This window comes from Vigna unguiculata, chromosome 3 (genome assembly GCF_037176805.1).
Source record: "Vigna unguiculata cultivar grain cowpea cultivar isolate G323 ecotype 2 chromosome 3, ASM3717680v1, whole genome shotgun sequence".
Taxonomy (NCBI): Eukaryota; Viridiplantae; Streptophyta; class Magnoliopsida; order Fabales; family Fabaceae; genus Vigna; species Vigna unguiculata.
In genome coordinates this window covers 29,010,830-29,035,774 of record NC_140794.1, presented here as the reverse complement: position 1 = coordinate 29,035,774, position 24,945 = coordinate 29,010,830, and the positions used below count along the sequence as shown (strand labels likewise).

Genomic DNA, 24,945 nt, shown 5'->3' with positions numbered 1-24,945 from the left:
TATCTCTGTCAACCCGTTGATTGATTTCTTCTCAGAGGCACTGGATGATAAAACTCCTTTTCACAATTTTCTCCATAATTAGTTCAGCTAAGATTTTAGCAGTTAATATTTAGTCATGCCAGTCTTTTTTGTACAAAAACATTTAACTGATATTCAATGAATGATAATCCATAATTTTTCTCCAAATTATTATTTTAAGATGATTGAAGGATGTGCAATGTCAGTGAAGAAATGGACATTCATTTTCGCTATTATAAACTGTTGTATCTAATATTTACGTTTTGAAATGTCAATGGTCTGCTGTTATAGTAGTATATGATTCAAAGTTCCGATTTCGAATTCAATATAAAAAAGCGTCTGTGAATTAGTGTAAGTTATGACAGATGAATATATAAAAATTTATGGCCTAGCTAACAGTAGAATCAATAGAGAAAAAGGAAAATAAAAGTAGCATAAAAATTGTAATATATATTTGATAGAAGAAATACAATTATGCAATAGAAAAATGTTGATACGGTCCATAACAATGGTAAGACCATGCTACAGAGCAGCAGAAGGGGCTACAAATGCCTCAAACTGCGACATGATGATACACTATTCATAAACAAAAACAAAAACAAAAACATATATGCCTATGATCTTGTCCTATGACTCCATTTGGAATCTTGGTTTAATAGTATATTTTTTGTGCAGAATGGTAATGGCATATTGTAGGGTCTAAAAGCAACCCTGGGGTTGAACTGAACCCAACGCAGCTCCATCTGCATGGCTGCAGGAAGATAGAGCACGTTGGTTCTTGTACGTCAGCTTCACATCCTCCAACCTAATCCCGCTGCATGGATACTTGGAACTGCAATCAAATTTCACAGCAACCTGTGTAGCAGATGTTCCATGAATGTTTTGGTATGTCACATCACTCACTTTCACACCAGATGCCTGTTACATTTTATTTGTTCAAACAAAAACCAACAACATTTGTATCAGACCATGTTTTGTTATTTCTTTGATAATAATGTGATTTGCATGCATACCTGACCGGGGCAGCCCTTGTTATCTGGGCAGTAATTTTGGTCAATTATAACGGGGTTTTCGACATTGACCATGATAGCGTCTTGGAAAACAACGTTCCTCACAAAGCCGTTGCTGGGTCTCCCCCAGGTCTTGATTCTGACGCCGTTTTGAGTCCCGGTGAAGGTAACCGTTTTAACCGTCACATTTTGTACACCAGCTTCTTTCAAATCTTTCCCCAAGCTCCCAATGCTGCAAAATCCAATTCAACGCTTCATACTTATGGAACAACAAAAACAACAACAACATTGTTTCTTTTTTTCTTATTTTGAATGAAAGATGACCTTATTCCATGTCCTGGTCCACATGCAATGTTTTCAATCCACAAGTTGGTGGTTCCAGGGCCTATGGAGATGCAATCATCTCCTGTTCGGATTTTGGAGTTGAGAATGGTGACGTGGGAGGACATCTGTACGTGGATGCCGTCGGTGTTAGGGCTGTCTCCGTCGGCCATGACCTTCACTCCTTGCACCTTCACATTCTGGCATCCATTGAACACTATGTGGAACATTTGACTGTTCAACGAGGTCAACCCACTAATACCGATGTTATTCGAGTTGGTGAAACCCAACGTCTGAACACAAACACAAAACCAAACCAACACAACACAAACAAGGTTATATCATTAGACTTGGCTTAATAGTAACAATAACAACTTACGTACTATAGTAGGGTTGGTATATAAAGTACACCATCAAATAATTAAGTGTATAATTAAAAAGCCAAATGATTGGATTCAGAAGGATTAAAAAAATGAACAAAATTCAGTAAGAGACAAATTATTATCAACAAATCCAAAGCTCAACAACAGCAATTGTTCTAGCAAACTAACCATACATAACCTATTATTTATTTATTTATTTATTAGTAGTATATGTTAATGCTATGACTAACTCCTCACTTCAAATTAATTTGCTAAAACTTCTTCTAGCCGCCATATAACATATCATTACTATTTTTTAATTATTAATTATGAGTAGTAGATATTATGATCACTAACTCCTCGCTTCATATTTGCTTCAACTTCTTTGTAGCAAAGCACACCTATAGCAGTTGAAAACCGTTCCATGAATCCCCCCACTAATTAAATAACAAATAATCACTGCTCACCAAGACCAACATTAAATTAAAAACAATGAACGATGATAATGTGCATGAAAGTAAAACACACCGTGGCACCGGTGGGGCAGTTTCCTTTGCCGGAGTTCTTGCAATTCCACAGAGCCGTGCCTTGGCCATCCAACACACCACCGCGGATGGAAACCCCGTTCACACCCTCGAACTGCAACCATTTACCGGAATTTCCGATGACCCTGTAATCAGAAGGAGCCACGAGAGTGCCATCAATGGTAAAGGTGATAGCTTGGTTGTGACATTGGCCACTGAAGGTGGCACTTCTGAGCAAGAACCTCCCTTGAGGCACGTAAACCGAGGCAGAGCTGGTGGAAGCACAAGCCTTGGCCCATGCATTGAGGAAGGCCTTGGTTGAGTCCGTTTTGCCGTCTGATTTGGCACCAAAGTTGACCACATTGTAAGTGGCTCCCATAACAAGGGACGAACACAACCAGCAACATAAGATAACGCGAAGGATGAGAGTGGGACTAGGTTTTGGTGTCGGGTTTGCCATTTTTTGGAATTTGGTCAAGCGTTGAATGCGGTGATCGTGAGAAGTTGAAAGATGGAGTGGTGCTAGTGGTGAAGAAGATGGAAGGTTGAGTGGGAGTTGGAACGGTTTGTGAGAGTATTTATAGCTAAAAATTAGGGGGCAACGCACTGTGCAGGTTGGTTTGCTACATGTCTTGTCATAACAAAGAATAAATAAAATTATAAGTTATTTTATTATATTATATTAATTAATACTAATAAAGAATAAATAATTGAAGGTGTGAATGAAATGGGAAGAAAGTAAAAGTCGTGCCCAACTTTTGAATCAGAAGGGAGAACCTGTTTTACCGGTAAGTGAACTTTGCGTGCGTTATAGTTCCATTACCTTAATCTCCTTCTATTGGCTTCAAGATTTTACGCAAGACTCAAAGAGAAAGAGGTTAATGTTAATCCTACGCCTGATTGCTCACTACAATATCAAGTTTTGAGTTATAATAATTATTTACTTCTAATTGGATTGAAAATCAATGAATGAAAGATTACTTGATTATTTGAACTAACTTAATTTTTCTTCCTATGAATAACATGACTTAATTTTATTTTGTCTGCATAGTTTAATTGAAGGATATGTAACAAAAATAAAACTCAAGGATAGTATGTATGGTTGCATGAAAATAGAAAGAAAAGTATTAGACATAAATTAATTAATGATAATTTTCTTTGGACAAAATAAGGAAATGACAATAACGTGACGTGGCATTCGTATTCCTAGGTTGCAAGCATGGTGCACAGTTAAAACCCCTAAATCACGCCATCATTTCGTACTCATTTTCCGGAGTTAATTATTGTAGCGTATATACCGAATATATACTATAATTCAACATTGTGGCAGTTCTCACTGTATACTACTCCATTAGTCCAATTAGTGTCATATACGAACATGTGCGTATATGAGTAAGTTTCAGTTTTAAAATTTTAATTGTGATTTGTAAAATAAAAACAGTCCAAAAGTGATGATATAGTTTATATCATAAGTCACTTGCAAATATTCGATGCTCATGTTAGAATTTATGGATTAGGCTCATATTCGGGTGTTTATGTTGTTGTTGAGCTCTAACCACTTTTAGAGGTATTTCTTATGTCATAAGCCTTGTCTCATATTTATTGAACAAGATTCCCTTTTGTTTACGAGTTATTTCATATGTTATTAACCTTATTCTATATTTCTTTTATAAAATTTGTCTTACTTTTCGAGGTATTTAGATATTTCTTATGTTTGAAGTCTCATCTCGTATTTTTCATATAAATTTAATTTTATTGTATATCATATTTTTTAGGTATTTTCTTTCACGAAGTTTGGTCAATACATAGTTAACTTGTATCGTACTAGAGCATCTTTCATTATTTTTTGATGAAACACCCAACATTAAGCAATTATTATTAGGAATCGTCAATTTTGGACTTAAAGTGTACAATTGTCGATCATTATTTTGATCATTGTCATGTTTTCAAATTTTTCTTATTTCTCGTCTAAAAAACAGTTTGTTTATGTGGTCAACATTATCATGTTTCCTGATTTAAATTTTGAGTGCAAGCTTTTGGTACTAGGGTTAAGTACTTTTATTTTTTGATCGAGGATCTAGATATATCTCTTTTGAGTCCTCCATGTGTAATGTTGTTATCTCCACTCAAAGGCATTGCTCGTTGTCTTTGATTGATGTCGAGAGTTGCAAAGCCTCTCATAAAGTGGTGTTATGGAATATGGGACTATCTTCAAGCTTATCTCTTCTCGCTTCTCCGAGTTTAAGCTCATTCCTTTACCGCATGTTATACTGTGGTGCAACTCTTTGTTTTGCTACATCGTGTTGTATTCGAACCTCTTCTCGTATTTCATGTATGAAGTTTAGATCAAGTGTTATCTTGCCAAACTCTAGTAGAGGAAAATTTCCTTTTCCTATGAAGATGATTTTGAGGAAGCTTTAGGCTTTTAATGAATGTGGTGTAAATTGATATTGTGACCACCTAAATTGTCAGCTATGCGGTGCATATAAGTTTTCTAGAGGAAAATACTATTGAAGTTTTACCAAGTAGACTCTTACGAAAGAAAGATGAGTCACAAAGGACAAACTTAAAAATCTTGTATTTCCTAGTCGATATTTTCCTCAAACCCCTTTTACAAATTTTCCAATAAAAATCCTCAAAAAAGGTTTCATATTCTTAGCCATGACACCAACACTTTCTCAGATAATATTTATCATATGAATATTTATCATATTTCTTCCTTTTCTACTCAAGTTTTTTCTAATACCTTGTGTATAAAGTTGGTTGTTTATCAATTTATCAATGTTGTCATGCATCAAGAATTTTTGTGGTCGTCGTAATTGATTTGTAAACTATCATCATTATCAGCCTCATCAAAGTTTAATCTCTGAGTGGTGTATTAGTCTCTCAAAAACCGGATTATTGCTTCTTTGTCAAAAAAATCCAATTTCTAATAAGAAAATAAAACACAAAAAAATCAAATAAAGAAGGACAAACCATTAAGGTAATCTAAAACGAACTCCACTGAGATACATTAATTATTGTTCATTTTTGCCCCCAACATATATAATATAAATTGACTACATAAAATGAGACTTTATTTCATGATATAATAATATAATAACGATTATAATTAAAATATTAATATATTGTAATGTGATAAATCAACCAAAAAGTTTGAACCTTAGTTGCACGTCAATTGAATAATTGTTGACGTGAGCTTCATACTCATACGCACACATGAGATCAATATTTGAGTATACTTCTATTCAAATCTAAAATAATGCATTAAAGTATGTAAATGACCATTCAAATCGTATTTATCATATACCCATGAAGACGTGATAATTCATATTTTTGAATTTTCACATCAGTAAAAGTTTGGTGCATTAGAAGGTATAACTTTCATATTATGTTTGGGATTTGTGTATGAATGGAGAATGAGTGATGACTCAATTATCCACACTTTTTTAATAAAATGTTATATTATAGTAAAATATTAATGTGGAAAAGATATGGAGTGTGAAGATAACATTCATTGGCATTGCAAATTTCCATCATAAATGTTCATGGTGACATGAGTAAGAGAAGAAATTGAATAAAGTAATTATGGCATTAGAACATATCATACTTCATGTTATAGTATGTATTTATAGTATTTATAGGCTAGGCTTCTAAGAGGGTTGAAGGAGGGAGGGGTATTTAAACTTTTCTTAACCTCAAATCCTAAGCGATGTGAGACTATTAGGTGTACCAAAACATAAGCCTTCTAGTTGAGGTCTAAGGTGAACGAAGGTTCATCCCTAATGTAAGGCTTAGGGAATTTGTTTTTCACTGACAATGTCAATGTTTTATTCCCAAATTCGATGAGATAACATCGTTAGGGTCAATCATTGCATCTAAGGTATTGTATGCTTTAAAGTTTGGAGCGCCGTTATGATTTTGTCCTTAAAAGATACTTCATAGATTAAAGGAGGAAGATGTATTTAAACTTCCCTTAGTTTCCACTCCTAAGTGATATGAGATTATTGGGAGTATCAGAACATAAGTCCCCCAATCGAGGTCTAAGAGAAATGAGGGTTCATCCCCTAATAAAGGACTAAAGGAAATCATTTTTATTTCCTATAGACGGTGTCAATGTTCCGATCTTAAATTTGTTGAGTGACATCATTAGGACAATCAACACATCTAAGATATTGTTTTCTTTGAAACCTAAAACTTCGTTGTAATTTTGTTTTAAAAAACATTTTAGAGAATTGAAAAAGAAAATAATATTTAAATTTATTTTGATCTTGAGTCTTAAATAATATAAAACTACTAAATATACTGAACACATGTTATTCTTATTTAATTATTAGAGAAAGAAATACATCCTATATAATATAAGAAAAAAAAAACCGAGTTTTTATCGCACTGGTCATTATTTTTTAAGAATTAATATTAAGATTTGATTGTACACTTTTAAACATGTTTTACTATAAATGGAATTGGATCTGTGGCGCAATGGTAGCGCGTCTGACTCCAAATCAGAAGGTTGCGTGTTCGATTCACGTCAGGTTCAAATTTTTTGTTTATCCGAACCATCTTATCTATATTAATAATATACACTTTATATTAAACTAGTGTAAACACAGGCGCGATAGCGCCTGCGTGTACGCATTTTTCGAATTATATTTATAATTGATGATATTGTAATGTTATTAAGTTAATGAACAAAATAAAAGTATATTTATAAAAATTAAAGTGAAATATATGGAGAAAATATGAAAAAAATAATTGTTGATGAATAGTATGAGAAAAAAAAAAAGGAGATAAATAAATAGTTTTATAAAAACTTGTAAAATTAACCATTAATTTTTAAAAATTTAATAAATAATTAAATTGTAAAGGGTAAAATTGGAATTATGAAATGTGGACACAAAAGAGGGAATTCCCTTTATATATAGTTATAGATTGTGAAGAACCTGGGGAGTTTTATGGAGCGAATAATTCAGAATTTAAAACGCTCAATTTTTCTCGATACACGTGTTATTTGTGGATTGCAAATTTTGTTGCAGGTTGTAGAAGTCATATATTTACTGAATCTCAATAAAATTAAAAACAAATGACTTACTACCAACCAGTTTTTTAAAAAATGGGTAAATTAAATATTACTTAATTTATTTGATTTAGGAATTATTAACTCTGTATTTTGGAAAACTCTATTTGATTAAATTATAGTTGGTTATAAAAAAATTGGGCTCTGGGTAACTGTTATAGTATTCATTCTAACTTGGTCAATAACTTGTTTTTTTCAAAACGTACTGTCTTATCCAAATTTTGTAAGTTACGATTCTGGATTTTTCTGCCACCAAAGTTTTGAATCAACTTCTCAATTCAACTCGGCAATCAATGGATTTTTTCTTTCTTTCTTAAATGTCAATTTTAAAGGTTTTAATGCTTATTTCATTGAAAATTACGTAGTCAAACAATTAAAATTGAATAAATTTATTGCATTGAACAGTTTGCTATTAAGTACTAATACATAACTTGTGTAGTAAAAAAGTATTAATTTATAGATAAAAAATGTTAGTCATATGCTTAATATAGATAAAAATAAAAGTATGAAATTTGAAAAGCATGGTAGGAGAATAGATAATATTCCCTGAATTAAAATAACTCAAAATCAAGTTTGTACAATGTATATGTTGTCACATGATAAATATATTTAGCATTGTCATTCAATTACAAGAATAAAAATGCATCTTATGTGTTTTAAATATATAGATGGTTAATAACAAAAAAATGTTAGTATAGGACTGCCTCTATCATTTACTAATCTTGGTTGACATTGAAGGTGAATTTCTTATTACAACTTTGCATTTCACTCCATTGTTACGTTAACGAAGAATCACATTTTTGAATTTGTATTTGCGAACATAGTTGGAAAAGTCCTGCATAAATATTGATTTCACAGTTAGAAAACAATGCATGTATGTGGTTAAATTTAAGAAAAATAACTTGAAATACCTTTTGTAATGAATTAAAAAAAGGAAAGAAGATATACTATATGGCTTTCTTTAAACACAATATTTGAAAATAAAAATCTCCTACGTATCAAAATCTCCCACTAAGTAGTCAGTGACAAACCGAAGAGCAGTAATGACAGACAAAGGGATGTATTTCGGGTTAGCCTTTGTTTCAAATTGAAAGTTAATCTTCTAACTATGATGACTGGTTTTATGCGAACCTGGAATAAATGCAGTACTAAAGCACTTAATACAATAAGTCTTATCCTCAGAAAGAAAGTTGAAATTATTGATATCTAAAACTATTATAATTAAATTCTAAAATGATTACTGCATAGTCTACTGGTTAGCATGAATTAGTATCGTAATAAAATCTACTGAACTGAATCTGTTAGCCATCTATCATTAAACATATTCTATTAGTGTCAGTTAAACTATCAGTAATCTAAAATTAATATAAATATTTATTTATTAAAATAAATTAAAGCAGTTTTACGTTCTTAAAATAATCTTTTACATATGTCAAGAATATTAAATTAACTGTGATTATTTTAAAATTTAACCGATCTAGTATTTGAAAATTAATTTTATGTTATGGTTTTCGTAGGGACAGTTGATTAACGTGACAGACAGACAACATGGATTCTGTCTAATATAAGTAATCTGCATCACAAATGTTATCTAATATTTAGAGGTTCTTGTTTGATTGTCACGTCACAAACAATTATAGCAGTAGTTAAATAAAATAATGAATCTGAAGATATATATATAATGCAGCAGTCATGATCTGCAACATTCGAGAACATACGAAGTTAAGTATTTGATTGAAACAATGGAGAGGGCTCACATGTTGTGTCTGAAAATGAAGTCTGTCTTCTGCAAAGTATATGATCCACAACACAACCAAATTTCCTGTGTGTACAGTTTTTGTTAGCGTACAAAATGGTACTTCTCATACCAACTTTTGTTTCATGATTCCTTGCTACAGTTTGTGGAGCCATGTGATTTTTGTTGACCAGCATGCAGATATAGCCCTATTCTATAATTTTTAGGTATAGACACATGATCTTCGCACCTTCAAATGCATCCATGTTTTTGCCTTCACAACAAGTTATCCACATTCATTTATATTATCCCTTTCATTTTTCTCGGCTTATTATGCAACTTAACACTTAATTATGGACCTACCACTATTTTTATTTTCAAAACTTGATAAATAGTATATGGCTTGATTTCTCAATTTGTTCAAGGAAGAAAAGAATGTATAACGGATATTCCTTGTTCAATTAGTTTGGCACGGGGAAACAATTTTTTCATCAATCTCCCTAAACTTTATTTAATTCACTCACATAATGTAAGATCTACACTTACTTATATATTATTCACTGATATATTATGATTTAATTATATGACTAGTCAACTAAAAATCTCTAACAGTATCAATTAGTACATGCTTACAGTTTAAAATTGGCATAACTTCAAGTCATGGAGTTTCAAATTTCATAGTTATGGACTAATCTTTTATTTATAGCGAAATTGGTTGTAAATTAAGCAATTCCTAAATTTATTAACATAGAAAGTGTTGACATGATTTTTTAGTTTTAGTTCCTAAACTTTTATGCAATGATTCAAATTTGTTATTATTTCAAACTTTGGTATTGTCTGATCTTCAAATTTTAAAAATAAATAAATATACTTACCTAATTTAATTGTATTATATTTTATTTAACGCATCAAACAACGTTTATAAATTAACTTTTAAGTTTTTTATATTATTTCACATATTTCAACTTTTTAATCTAAAATACAGTTTAATCTAAAAAAATGAATACTTTTTAGTTAAAAGAACTATATCATAACGGTATCTTAGTTTATTTTCCTTTTTCCTCTCATGTTAATTACTTATTAGGAATATGAGCTTGTTTGACATTTTCAATGTATATCTATGTTTCCTTTTTGCTAGATTTGGAAGTTTAAGAAAGCTACCAATAACGAATTTGAGTGAGAAATGAAAATAAGATATTTTGGGGGTAGGGGGTGTTACACTACATGTACATAGATAGATGCATGTTTCTCGTGTATTAATTCACACGCACACCTTTTTGTCAATTCTTGCGATTCCTAATCTGCACTTGGAAACAACTAGAATATTCACTGTTTATAAGGTTAGGAGCAGATTCAAGTGGGTTAGGTTCGTTACGAAACAATGTATTGCTTTTCGTTGAAAGCAAAATCCCAAATAGTAAGTCAATTGCGTGCTATATATATCAAATTTGTATCAAAGCAAAACTTACATTAAAAAAATAATAATAGTGATGTGAAAAAGGTAAAATAGTATAAAATTTTATATTCTATAACTGAAGATACTCTAAATAAATTGTTAAAATTTTAGATTCAACTCGGCTTGTTATTAATTTGAGACCTCTTCATCACATCACTATTAGGTTTGGTGGTAAGTAATAAACAACTCTTTGAACGAATTTAAAATAAATATATACATATTCTTAGAGTTTGTGATTGTGTATAACTTACTTTTAGAAAATGTATTTAAAAAAATAAGTTTCTAACTTGGAACATTTTTTTTTCAAACTCTAGGTTTAGCCTAGAAGGAGTTTGAGTTATTTTTAAAAATTTAAAATTGAGTTTACTATTGATGATTATTACGACGTGGGGATTTCTTTGTATCATGCATACCTTTACAAGATGCATGAACCATGGGAGTTGCTTAATCTATCATAAGAATATGCCACAAGTTTCGTTGAGACCTTACATATAACTTACCAATAAAGTTAAATCACAATAATCAAGTCAAAGCCGTTTTCGGAAACTACTTGTTGAGTTGGGATTTTTCAAAGTTTAGACATGTTTTTGGTGGTGGAAGCTTACGAGAGAGATGAGAGAATATGAAAGAAAGCAATTTTAATATATACAAATAATTAAGGTGAATTTCATTAAAAGCAAATTTGGAGGAATAAGTAGGAAAAAATATTAAAAAATGTTAAACTATAATATCATGCATCTATCATAGGAGTAATCCTAGAAAGCATCATTTGTGAAAAGGGGTAGTTGAGAAAATGAAAAGAAAAAGATTAAGCAGATAAAAAGGGAAACACCTACCATTTACATATAACATGCTTGCTTAAATATGTTATTACTTCATTATCTTTATTTGTCATTTTTCAAAATGCTAGCAAGAGTGGAAAAAGCTATATAAAGAAAATTCAGAGTAACTTTCTTAGTGTGAAGGTAGAAAGAAAGTATGGACTAAATGGGATCACGTACACAAATAAAACAAAAAAGCCCCTTTTTCATGCACCTCAAATTTTTCTTCCTGCACCCCTGAATTCACATATCCCCATTTTATCCTTATAAATTTATAATAAAATATGAAAAGTTAACATTCACCTGTTCTTCGTTCAACCTCTGCCGCAAACCCTTTCTTCCCTTTCGTTTTTCACTTCTCAGGCTTCCTTCATGGTGGTTCACTCCCAAAGGTTCACAATTGTACCATTGAAAATTTTTTTTTTAAGTAAAATATCGATTTGATGCTTCTATTTTTTTTTTATTTTAATTTGGTTCTTATATTGAAAAAATTTGATGTAATCAAACATTTTCTATTAGTGGTGAAGTAATAATGTTAAAGGATGTCACACGTCAATTCCTAGATTTTTATTATTATTTTTTATTTTTTTAAATTTTTTTAAAAAATTATTATTTTTTTAAAAAAATTACAAATTTGCCACATGTCAGTCGTGTCACGCGGTGTAATGTGGTAGTGATAGTGTCACGTGTCACTATTATGCACAATGTCATTTTCCCATTCTCAATTTGGTCCCTATATTTTTATTTTGGTCTCAATTTAGTCCTAATTTTTGTAAAAATTATGCAATTCCGTCATTCACCAAATTGAAACAAAAATTAAGTTTTGTATAAATGTCATACAAATATTTTTATTAAATTTGATATTTTTATTCAAATTGATATTTTTATTATATATTTTTAACAAAACTAAGTTTATTTAAATTTGTGCTTCACATTCAAATTTACTTAAAATTGTTTTCAAATTTCAAATTTATTTGTTTTTTATTGTTACATAAATTAGTTAAACTTATTTTTAAAAATTATATAATTGTTATTTTTATACCAACTGAAACATTTGTATAGAAATTATTGACTTTACACATTTTAAAAATATACAATTATTTGAAATATATATTTAAATGAAAAACAATATTAAAGTATGATGAAATAAAATATGAATATAATTTATGATTTTTTTTGCTATTAGCATTATTTTCTATTAACAACTTTAAAATAATTTTAAATAAATTTCAATGTGAAATATAAATTTAAATAAACTTAATCTTGTTAAAAATATTTACTAAAAATATTAATTTTGACAAAAATATTTGTGTACATTTATATAAAAATTGAATTTGATTTTAATTTGGAAATGGACAAAATTGGCCAATTTTTACAAAAATTGGAACTAAATTGAGACAAAAAGAAAAATACAATGACCAAATTGAGAATCAGGAAGTAACACCTAGCATAATAGTGACACGTGGCACTACCACTGTCACATCACACTTTTACTGCCACGTGGCATGACATCGGCTTGATACGTGGCTAATTTTTTAATTTTTTTAAGAATTTAAAATAAATAAATAAATAATTTCAAAAAATTAATTTCAAAAAATCCAGAAACTGACACGTGGCACTCCTATTATAGTTGTTACTGTACCACTAATGAAAAGAACTTGATTGCATCAAATTGCTCAAAATAGGGATCAAATTGAGATAAAAAAAATAGAGGGACCAAATCGATATTTTGCTATGAAAATGGGGACCAATGACATAATTTAACCAAATTTTTAAGTTTTGTCCCATCCTCCTCAACATATCCACCAATTGAATAGAGGCATATGGCTTTCTTTTTCGTTAATATTGTTGTATACGATGTATCTGGTGGGGTCGTGTGGTGGTTTGGGTTTCTTTTCGTAGGTTTCAGATTTAGTAATTCGTAATGTGTCACCAAATATGGAATGATGTTCTGGAATAAACATTCTGGTTTGTTAGTAGAATGAGCAATCTAGAATACACATTTATATCTAATTGGACAATTTGGATCACAAACATGTATTTATGAACGAGCAATATGTAATAAACTTTTAGATTCGAAAGTGTATATTAGATTGCTCATTCTAGGGTACATGTTTTTATTTTAAAATGTCCAATTTAGTATACATTTTCAAATCCAAAAGTATATTTTAGATTATTCATTCTAGAATATATGTTTGTATTCTGAAATTTTCAATTTTGAAAATATTATCATATTCAAATGTGTATTCTGCATTGCTTACTCTGAAACAAAAACATGTATTTCATAATGAACAATGTGAAATACACCTCTAGATCCAAAAATATATTTTAGATTGGGCAATCCAGAATGCATGTTTGTACTCCGAAATATCCAATTTAGAATGTGCCACCGAATCGAAACTGTATTTTAGAAAACATGGTTTTTAATAGTGCATAGAGTTATGCAAAATGCAAGGAGTTATACAGAGTGCAACAAGTTTATAACATATTGATGGAAAATTTGTTTGTTCTTTTGTAAGGTGTTGGATATTTTATCTTGGAGATGGAATCTTATTATTTGACTAGAGTATTAGATGAAGTTTATCATAGCTTGTGCATGGAAGAGTCTGAAATGTTTATGAGTGATAACATTGTTTTTTACCTTTTATTGATGTTAAGTTTTGTGAATAAAATCAACTCCTACCTAACTTTTATCTTGTTTAATCCTCTAGTTTATGTTGTTTTTGCATTGTTTCGTATTTTAGTTGTTTTATGTTTTTTTACTTCTAATCTCTATTATGAGTGTGTGAAATAAAACAATAGGAAGCAATTATGGTGGAGGAAAACAAGTTGAAACTCAAGGAAACATGATTAAACATGAAAGATTGACTTTTACACAAATACCCATGTCGAGGGGCACCGAGATCAAGTCCAACACTGCAAACATCGAGAAAGGACTCACCTATATGTATATATTGTCTTGGACCAACCTTGGAAGGCCAAAAAAATGACCATTGGGCGCCAGGGTCACTCGCTGGGCGAAAATGACAGACCAGAACTGCAATATTTGAGTCGCTGGGCGAAAATATGGCTCGCCCAGCGAGTTGCATGTCTGAGAACGTTGATTTTAGGCCTCGCTGGGCGAGTGTGAAGCCGCTGGGCGAGAATGTCGACCCCAATACGTGAATATGGTTATTTAATCATGTTTTTACGAGAGTATTAAGGGATTCCTCATTTTTTACGAATAGAAACACCTTGGGTGCTTGGGAGAGACTCTTGGAGGCTATTAGGGGTGTTGGGAAACTCTCCCTTCTCCTTTTTGAGTCTCCTTCCTCATCCATGGAGGTTTTACCCCTTTTGGGTTGGAGAGGATGATGGGCTATGAAATTGAAGGTGGAGATGCAAATGGGAGGCGCAATTGAACCATGAGCAGTATTCAAGAACCTTGGGAGAGGGATTGTTTCTACTTTATGGTTCCAATTTCTTCCCTATTCTTCAATTTTGTAAAACCCTAAGTTCTCCACCATGGAGAGAAATTTCTATTTATTGAGATTAGATGTAAAATATTGAATTCTTGTGTAAAATTGTGTTGTTAATTTATATGCTTTTCCAATTCATGTTAGTATTTGATTTCCATGCTTAATGCTTGTTGTGGTTTAATCACCCATGCTTGATTTGTGATTCTTGAGGTGTTGGGAAACATCTTTAGAATCTAGATTTGAAATTAAATACCTAATGGATGCTTGTATCTAGGAATAAAACTTGGTTCATTAGTAATTTTAGATTCTTGAAACTAATGCATGATTTCACTTGTTGAGGATTCAAGGAATTGAAACTTGATGAGTAATCATAGGCTCAAAGGCTCCAGGAATAGGATTTGAGTATTCTTGTGAATTGATTTTAACATGAATATGGAATTGGGATAATTTAGAATGCATGAGAATGAAATGGTTGAAGTCTAATCTTGATAAATTGTAAATACACTATGTTAAGTTCTTGTTGCACACCAACTGTTTCATAAAATACAAAAAGAGTTTCCATTGTGTTTGTATGAACTTTGTATCTAATTGAGTCGTGAATTGCGAGAGTTGTCATGCGTTGCACAAGTCCCTTGGGAGAGAACGATAAAATACTTATTACTTGCTATGTGTGACCGGTGCACTTGCCGTGTTGGTTTTTCACTAACAATGAGTGCAGATGAAATGGTTGTAGGAGATTATACTTGACCATTTACCACTAATGAGATATTTGGTATGCGTGATTATTGATTCAACTTTTGTATTGTATTGGCAAACATTTATTCATATATAATACATTTCACTTCGCTTCCATTAATAGTTGAGACACTTTAATCAAATAAAATCTTTGATATAATAACATTTTAACACGATTTTCGTACAATACGAAGTTTGTCAAAATATAAACATAGTTAAAACAACTTCCACAATAAAAATAAAATGTACATATGAAGTCATATCTAATTATTATGTCTGGATCGTTTTCCAAGTACATTACAACCACATCTAGTACAAATTCCTCCCAGTCACACCACGGGCTAACTGTAATGTTGACTGAGTCCTCTCCTACGCTACAGTGCCTTCAGTCACATGACGACAACCTATCATCCTTTGTAAAATACTGGCGATGTGTCTAGATATGCTCTGCATTCATAATACAAAATAATCAATGGCCATATTTAAACATGTTGATAATAAAACAATGAACATATCTAAACTAATTGATTTACCATATAAGCAGGATGTGGATATGGTCTTCTAGCACGACATCCCTTATCATGGTTGTTACAACGATGGTGAGGTAGGACACTGGGTCGGTCTTCCTTATTACCAAGAAGTATGTACGATTGGATACCCTACAAAACCACTCCAACTATCCCTCAGCACAAGTGGATGTTGAGTTAGCTATTTTCAACTCTGTCAGGAGTTGGTTTGGGAAGGGTAACCAATGTTCATCAATCATGCGCAAGTCAGAATTGTCGATCACACTAGGAGACCTCAAAATGGTCTATTGATATCCATATTGTCACAACCCCTATTCCAGTAGATGACAATGCATAATCTCACACAACCAAATGAATCCACAAAGCAAGGAGATTCACTTAAATGAATGATTGATGTGTACGCTTCATAAGGGTTCCATATGACCCCATTAGACTGTCTAGTTGTAGCCTAGCCTCTCTAAGTGTGCATATATGCCATCCAGTGATATACCATGTTGCACAAGGCATAACCTCGTCATATATTTGGAACCTCCCTCATTCCCATCCTAGGGAAGTGCTCATATATCCAACCTATAATAATTTCAAGAAAACATTATAAGGTCGTGTATTTAGATAACAAAAATTAAATTTGTATTCAAGTTTTATACCATATTCCTGTAAAAGGTTGCACAACCAGTTAATTGCTTTGTGTGGGCAAATCATGCATCACCTAATTGCTCATACATGTGGGTCAATGTGGCTACTCCCCATGAATATCTACCACAAGACCTCAGATCCTTGAACAGTTATAGGTATGACACACTAATAGAAGTTGCACTCTTGTTTGCAAATATAATGCACCCGACAAGATGCAACAAGAGCGCTCGTGTTCGAAATTCCTAACATGTTCGAGGCATAGGTCTTGATACACTTCTCTTAGCCAACTAAGTTTGACATGTGCCCCATGACAATGTCTCATTTTTTAGGTCACATTTGACCATTCTACTCCTAATAACCCAACCAAAATTGGCATAAAAGCAACAAACTTAAAAGGCAAAAACAAACAAAATTTTCCCACAATAGGAATATGAAGCAATATAGATATATCATCCAGTGTTATGGTCATCTCACCAATTGGAAAATGAAAGGTTTTGTGTCCCTATGTCACCTTTCCACAAAGGACAATAACAATCCCTCATCAGTTGTCTCATAACTAATGTTGCACAAAGGCAACAACCAAAAATTGATAACATAGTCATCAATATTAGCATAAAAAACCCTAGTTTACTTAACTTACGTCCATGAGACAACAAATTCAATTCTCTATGGTCCTAGAGAATACATTTATGTTTTATACTATATAAATTAAAAATAAACATCATCAAAATAACATAAAGCTAAATTTTGTATACTAACCTCGCCTTTCTAGAATCTGCATGCCACATGATTAACATAATTCACCAATAAAGAATTGTCAAATGGTCCTTTAGGAAATCCTTCTTGCTACTCTTGCTCCACATAAACCCCTATAGTTGCAGCTCCACATGATCAACATAATTCACTAACAAAGAAGTGTCAAATGGTCCTTTAGGAAATCCTTCTTACTACTCTTGCTCCATATAAACCCCTATAGTGGCAACTATAGGATCTACATCCAAAGAAATAAAACCTGCAACTTCATCATAATTTCTTATACGAATAAAATCAGTAGATCTTTGTCTTGCACGATCTCTACTGCCTTCAGGTTGGCTTGCACCACCTTTAGTCTTTGCCTTATTTGTAATTATTATGTAACAAATCATATCAAAATTATACAACACGCACTACAAATTAATAAACTGATTTCGACATGTTCATTCCAAAAAAACCATATCTGGGAACACCTTCCAGAACATAATAATAAATCTCTTCCAGAAAGCTCATTTCAAAAGGTGTTCCTAGATTTGGTAATTCCTTCCAAAATGGGTATTCCATAATGAGTTTATTAATGTGTTCCAAAAAGTCCATTCCGAAATGTATTACTTAATCCATGAATACCTTCCAGATTTTTAAAAATATTTAATAAAAATGTTAATTTTATTAGAATATCACCATAAGATTTATACAAAAAAGTGAATTTGAGTACCAATTTAAGGAGAAACAATATTGCTTCATTTTTACAAAAAATAGAACTAAATTAAAACTAAAAACAGATATAGGGATCAAATTGAATCATTTTGACACATACACAACTGTGAGGTGACATGTGTAAAAGAAAGAATTCAAAAAAATTCAAAAAACAATAAAAAAAATTCAAAAAAAAATAATCATAAACTGACATGTAACATTGATTTTAACACCGTTTGGTCAAACTAACGACAAAAACCAAATTGAATCATTTTAAGAACCAAATTGAGACAAAAAATATTGGACAATCAATTTAACACTACTTAACAAATATAGAGACCAAAAGAATAATTTAACCTTAATATTTCAAATAAACCATTTTACTATCAACATAACACACCGGATGGCCTCAAAGAGAGCCCCTAACAATCCTTAACTTGATATTAATTAATACATATTTAGTTTGCTGATAAAAATAAAAGGATTATCCTGAGGTATACAATTTTATTTGTCAACATTACAATTATAACCGTCAATTTTTTTTATTATAATTTTATTTATTTTTTATTTTTCAGTATTTGTTATCATAGAAGATAATTTAAAAAATATTTCAAAAGGATTATAATTTTTTATTTATAACATTAATACCAATTTTGATTTTTTTAATTTTCAAAAATGAAAATATATTGTAGCTAAGGTGTAAGGAGTATAACCCAATATAAAATATAAAACACAACACGTAAATATGATAGCAGCATCCTTCATCATAAATGGAGTTTTCAGAGACAGTGTCACTCTTAAAAATCCCATTTGATGATGAAGTGATTGAGACATTCCTTTTCATTTTTTCATTTTCTCATCATTGTTCATTCTTTTACATAAATGGTAGATACAAGGAAAGCAAAAGAAGCCTATCACTAGTATTTGGTGGCACAATGTTTCTAAAAAATCATTATGTATCCTCCTCATCTACTGAATATACAGTATCCTTTAGCTGCAGCTATAATCTAATTAGGTACATTCACATGTTCTTCAATATTCATTGATGCTCCTATCTTGTAGAAGATTACTAGGAATGCAAGTAATATGAAGAAGATTCACTATTCTGATGAATGTCTACATGCTCAACACCTCCACAAGCACTAACAACTGTTGTATGGATATAATCATCCACCACAAAACCTTCAGCTTGCATTCTGTGCACAAGTTTCAGAGCCTCTCTAGCATGTCCATTCCATGCATAAGCCAAGATCATGGATTCCCAAGACACCAAATTCTTCTCTGGCATGTTGTCAAAAACTTGAAAAGCATCAGCAACATATCCGCATTTTGAATACATATATATTAAAGCACTGTTCACAAATACATTAGACGAGGCAGGAGACTTGCTTGCATAGGAATGAATTAACTTTCCAAGCATTGGAGCTTCTAGTTCTGCACAAGCTTTCAAGGCTGATGAGTAAGTATAGGAATTAGGCAACACGCCTTCTTCCATCATTTCTTGCAAAAACTCCAGAGCCTCAAGTTCAAGCCCAAGTCTAGCACAACCAGAGATAATGGCAGTCCAAGAAACAACATCCCTAAGTGGCATGTGCTGGAGCACCTTGAAAGCATAAGAGTATTCTTTACACTTGCAATAGAACCATACCAAAGTGCTTCCTATGTACATGTTCGTATGGAAAATACGTTTGATTATCTGTGCATGAACCTCTCTTCCAATTAGCAAAGCTTTTGTTGTGCCACAAGCCATCAAGACACTTAAAACTGTCAATTTATTAACATGGATTCTTTTACTCTCCATTAATCGAAACAAGTTTATGGCCTCTTCACCAAACCCATTTCGAGCATATCCTGATATAATAGATGTCCAAGTAGCTGTATTTCTGATTTTCATTCTATCAAACACCCCTTTAGAATCCACCATCAATCCACATTTTGCATACATATCAACTAGGGAAGTTCCTATAAAAACATCACTCTTACATATATTCTTTATTATGGCACCGTGAAGCTGTGTTCCAAATTTCAGTGCTTTATTCTCTCCACAAGCCTTTAGTGCACTACATATAGTATATTCATTAGGAAAGAACCCTTCACCTAGCATCTGTGACAACATCAACATAGCTTCATACCCAAACCCTTGTTGGGAACAGGCAGTGATCATAGTTGTCCAACATATTACATCGCGCTCTGTCATACAATCAAATGCCCGAAATGCACTTGATATATCACCACATTTTGCATAAAAATGAACAACTGCATTGTCCACAATTATATTCCTCCACCTGCTTTTCAAAATACGAGCATGGATTTGTTTCCCCAGCTTTAAATCCACTCTTTTACCACTCAAATTCATGATACAGACAAACATCTTACTGTTGGCTGGAACCCCATGTTTAACAGAATCTTGAAATAACTTAAAAGCCTCATCATCCAAGTTACATTTTAAATATCCATCAATAATAGCAGTCCATGTGACTGTATTCTTTCTTGGCATTCCATCAAACACACAACGAGCCCGATCCAACTCAACCAATCTTAAATAGCTACAAATCAAATTATTATCAATATAAGTATTTGAATGTCTAAAACATTTCAAGACAATTGCATGTACCCTTCTGACTTCTTCCACATTATAACACAACTGTAGCCAATGAGCAACTAATTCTGGATTGAAGCATTGATTTTTCTCACCTAAGTTGTCTATCTTCCAGCAGGAAGTATCCGAGGCAGACTTGATAACATCTTGGAAGTTCAATTCTGCAGCATTTAGTGCTTCAATGCTTTCCATTGCACTGTCGTAGTCTTTCACAGCAGCCAAGCACATGTTCCGAAGCTTTGCAAAATCTTGTTACATAAACATAGGGTGAAAAAATACAAGATTAATTGAATAGGCAAGTTTGAACTATAAATTGACTCATTTCTTGAATACTAACATCAACGACATAAAAATCCCAAGGCATATTATCACAGTTTATCCAAGGTTAAGGCTAAGCCAAACAAACACTAGCTGAACAATGCATTATAAAAGAACTTTTGGAAAGATGAGAATGAAAATGTAATATGATTCTGTGGATGAATTTGATTATAGAAGACACCAAATCAATAAAATATTTAAAAACTCTGAACTTAAGGGATATCATTCAGTTCTGTGGCTGACCAAATACTTAAAAGCAAAATATACTCTTATAAGAAACACTAATTCAGAATTCAAAGCCTTTAATCTCACCATTTTGTGTTTCAAGATTGTTGACAGAAGATTCAGCTATGGTATGAAGATGTGTAAAGAATTCTCTTGTAAAATCTCTACGACTCCTTGAAACAATTTCACTAATTTCAGATGGATTCTCTTTGATCATTAGGATAAGTTCATTGTGTCTCTGCAACTCTTCATCTATCTGAAGAAGAGGAGTATTAAATGACTTTGTGAATGCCATAAATAACAATTTAAAGGATTGGTATAATATTTAGACAAACAATGTTTCCATTGACGTTTCTTTGTTATATGGGTGGGGGTAAAAGGCTAGATAGAATAGAACTGTGCTAGATTGATTTTAATTAGTCACCCCCAATATCATGATGACAGAGTGATGGGTATAATTTTCAATATCAAATAAGCAATGAAAAACCTCTTTAAGCTTCTTTCTAAGCCAGAGCAGTTTGTTCTTCAGCACCGGATTGTCTATGGCATCTGCCTTATCCTGACAGTGTCTAAAGAAATGGGGCCTAATATTGCTCCACTTCTTGTTTAAAATTAAAAACTTTCTCCAATCGGTCTCATGCAGCATGAAAGACTCGATTAGCTTGTCACAATCTCTAAAGATCATTTCATAGTTATCCAAGAACCCCTTGCCATCATCATCATCATCATCACAAGAACTATCACCACAAAAGGCACCAGTACATGATAACCCTTTACTGATAGGATTTAGCACTGCCCTTGTGCCAGTTGCCTTGGCTGGAAAGTAATGCTGCTGATCTGCTAGATCAAGAAACAAGTTAGCATAATTAGCATAACAGGAATTAGGATCCTCTCATGAAACGCACCACCAATTCAAGTGAGATAAATACAATTATGCTGTAAATACACCATCACAGTGGATTACAACTTTCAAAACTATTTATTTATTCCTAATGATTTTAGTTCCCACACATGGATGAAAGCTAAGTTTTGGTTCCTGGTGTTAATATCAAACAAGTTACAAGCTGCAAAAAGAATTTGGCTGTGATAAACCGTTGCAAAAGAAAATCTACAGGAGCTAAGACTTACCATTTTCTCATACAAGGACTGAAACTTGAAATGCAAACCATTACAGGGACCAAAAGAATACTTTAACTTATTAAAAAAATTAGGTATAAGAATAAGTTTGATTCCGCTAAATATTTGACCACTACATATTTACAGCAGTTTTGCCAACTGATGCCTTAGAGAAGCAAATAATGCTGCTCATTTCCATGCTTGCCATGGTGTTCACCAAGTACAAGATGTTTACTCTCATCTTTTAGACTCAATCCTTCTCCAGTGATCTGTGGTTCATTTTTTCCATTGAATAAAATATAAGGGCAGCTAAGAAATCAAAAATAGAGTTTAAAAAACATAACATTTAATGTTATCACTAAATCTCAACCGGGAAAAACTAGTATTATTTATTGACTCTTTAATCACATCAAAACCGTTTTCATAAAAAAAAAAAAAAAATCAATTTGGGTCTTCCCCTTTCTTTTTGTTTGTTCAGTGTCACAAGTCACGACAATGAAGATAAACCAAAAAAAAAGGAACTCCGTATGCTGATTTTACCTTCTAAGCTCTACCCCAACAACAATACGTAACAAATAACGCAGAAAACAGCTAAAATAAATAGTCGGGGTGACAAAACATAGAGTTGAAAAGTAGAGACTGACCTTTGGAAGCAAAAGTTGAGCTTGGAAGACGAAGTGGATTTGCAAGGAACAAGGAGAAGGGTGAGGGTAACTCTGGAGTGGGTTTGTGAGTGTGGAATCTCTGTTGAAGCGAAGAGGAGGAATGGAGAATTGCGGTTCTTAACGGTAACTCCATGTGTGAAAGTATAGGAAGAGATTGTGAGGTTTTGTGGAGGAAGAGAAAGAGTTCTGAGTTCAGACACTGTTGGTGAAGAAAAATCAGAAGCAAAAATGAAAAGGTTGAAACATTGAAGAAGTTGAAAAATATCTGATAGTTTTGGGATGGAATGGATTGTTGATATTGTGGGAGGTGAAGTATCTAAAGAGTTCAGTGAGGGATAAGGGATCTGCCACCAAATCATTCCCTCACCACTTCTCACACATATGCAACTTAAAATTACTTCATTTAAATGTGTCTTTTTCAAATTTTTATTTTTATTTTTTGTAAATACTTCTATATAAATTTGTCTAAACAGGTTCAATTTTTATTAAGCTTTAACCTACAATAAGATGTGTTAAATGTTTATTTAACGTTATTAAATTAGTTAATGGTAAATATATTTACTATTTGATATGTACCCATTTCTTTGTTCTAACTTTTGTTATGTGTTGATTAACAACAATAAAAAAAAAAATCTTTAATCAATATTTTAAATCATTTTTATTACTTTTATTTTACCTATTTATTAAATTTGTTATTGTTTTATAAAATAAATTAGATTATTTTATAAATAACTCATTATTACTTTTTTAAATTGAAAAATAAATAAATAACTAAGATAAATAAGTTAAAATGTATCATTCCATTTTTAATAGTGTGAAATTAATAAAAATTAAACATTTCATCCTCAACATTCAAAACATATAATTCAAAGTATATATGACATTAGTATAGTTATCTAAAAAGAATAAAATTATATTAACATAATATATAAAAGGGAACAACTATAAACTATAGAGAGTTTTCTCCAAAAGTGCAGATGTCAAAGAAAAAACTATCCTATGGCTCAAACATGTTCCTCATCCTCTAGATGTGAATCAACACATACAACAAAAACATGAGAGTAAGTTGGCTCGAGAAAAGAAACAACATATGTCTATAATACAATAAGTCATTTAATTACAACATCACATAAGTTCATAAATACAACCAAACTCTTCTAGATTCAACTTATCTGAATACATACACTTGAGTCAGACTCATGAAGTCATGTACTTGTGGTGGAAATGCATTGATTTATCGAACTACCACACACAAGGTTAGTCCCTGACACAATAATAAGAACCCTAGAGTTATCCTTATCACATGATCTTTTGTCACTCTCACCACTTAATCATCCTCTTCTAAATGAGTGTGAATGATTAGTAAAGCTCATGATAGATTCACAAAATGGAATAGTCTTTACCTCAATACATACCCTATTGAATCACACCTCAAATAGGATTTCCTTAAAAATCTTTAAATTATCACCAATTCATACTTTGTTTCACATTTATTAGTTAATAAAACTCTTATGATACTAATAATATCAAGAAAACTATAAAACATAATTGATAAAACATACAAAAAAGAATGATGCCCAACATCATCAAAGGTGTGCCCAGTGCTGGCTTCCTAGGGGCTTGGCACCCAGTGAACCACTCTAAAACACCAAAACTCCTTCAACTCCATAGAATGTTCTATCTACACATAGAAACATCACAAAGATGATTAGATCATATTGTTATGATTACTAATCAACATAGATTCACATAAAAAACTCTAAGAACACATGCAAGAGAGACTACATGCGAAGAGAGGACAAATTTGACCAAGAAAGGAGTAGAAAAATCAACTTACTCAAATAAAAAAATTGATCGAATGGTTAGGAAAAACTCATCGATAGGATCACTTCT

General features: G+C 31.8%; 2 protein-coding genes and 1 non-coding gene across 4 annotated transcripts; 1 reads left to right on the top strand and 2 right to left on the bottom strand.

The window, feature by feature from the left end:
• Positions 1–442: 442 nt before the first annotated feature.
• LOC114177466 (polygalacturonase-like) lies at positions 443–2,793 on the bottom strand. Its single transcript, XM_028062833.2, has 4 exons — positions 2,240–2,793; positions 1,353–1,642; positions 1,032–1,260; positions 443–936 (listed from the first exon to the last, which is right to left on the bottom strand). Exons 1-4 carry the CDS (start codon positions 2,693–2,695, stop codon positions 718–720), a joined length of 1,194 nt encoding a protein of 397 aa, XP_027918634.1. The 5' UTR covers positions 2,696–2,793; the 3' UTR covers positions 443–717.
• Positions 2,794–6,703: 3,910 nt separating this feature from the next.
• On the top strand, positions 6,704–6,775 carry TRNAW-CCA (transfer RNA tryptophan (anticodon CCA)). Its single transcript has one exon. It is a non-coding gene; the product is annotated as a tRNA-Trp (tRNA).
• A 12,073-nt stretch (positions 6,776–18,848) lies between these two features.
• Positions 18,849–23,416, bottom strand: LOC114178983 (Pentatricopeptide repeat (PPR) superfamily protein). 2 transcript variants are annotated; one of them, XM_028065154.2, is made up of 4 exons: positions 23,032–23,416; positions 21,759–22,111; positions 21,359–21,527; positions 18,849–20,976 (listed from the first exon to the last, which is right to left on the bottom strand). In XM_028065154.2, exons 1-4 carry the CDS (start codon positions 23,183–23,185, stop codon positions 19,199–19,201), a joined length of 2,454 nt encoding a protein of 817 aa, XP_027920955.2. In that variant the 5' UTR covers positions 23,186–23,416; the 3' UTR covers positions 18,849–19,198. The 2 variants fall into 2 exon arrangements, with proteins under 2 accessions (XP_027920955.2, XP_027920957.2); XM_028065156.2 differs by having other exon boundaries at positions 21,759–22,108.
• Between the last annotated feature and the right edge of the window lie 1,529 nt (positions 23,417–24,945).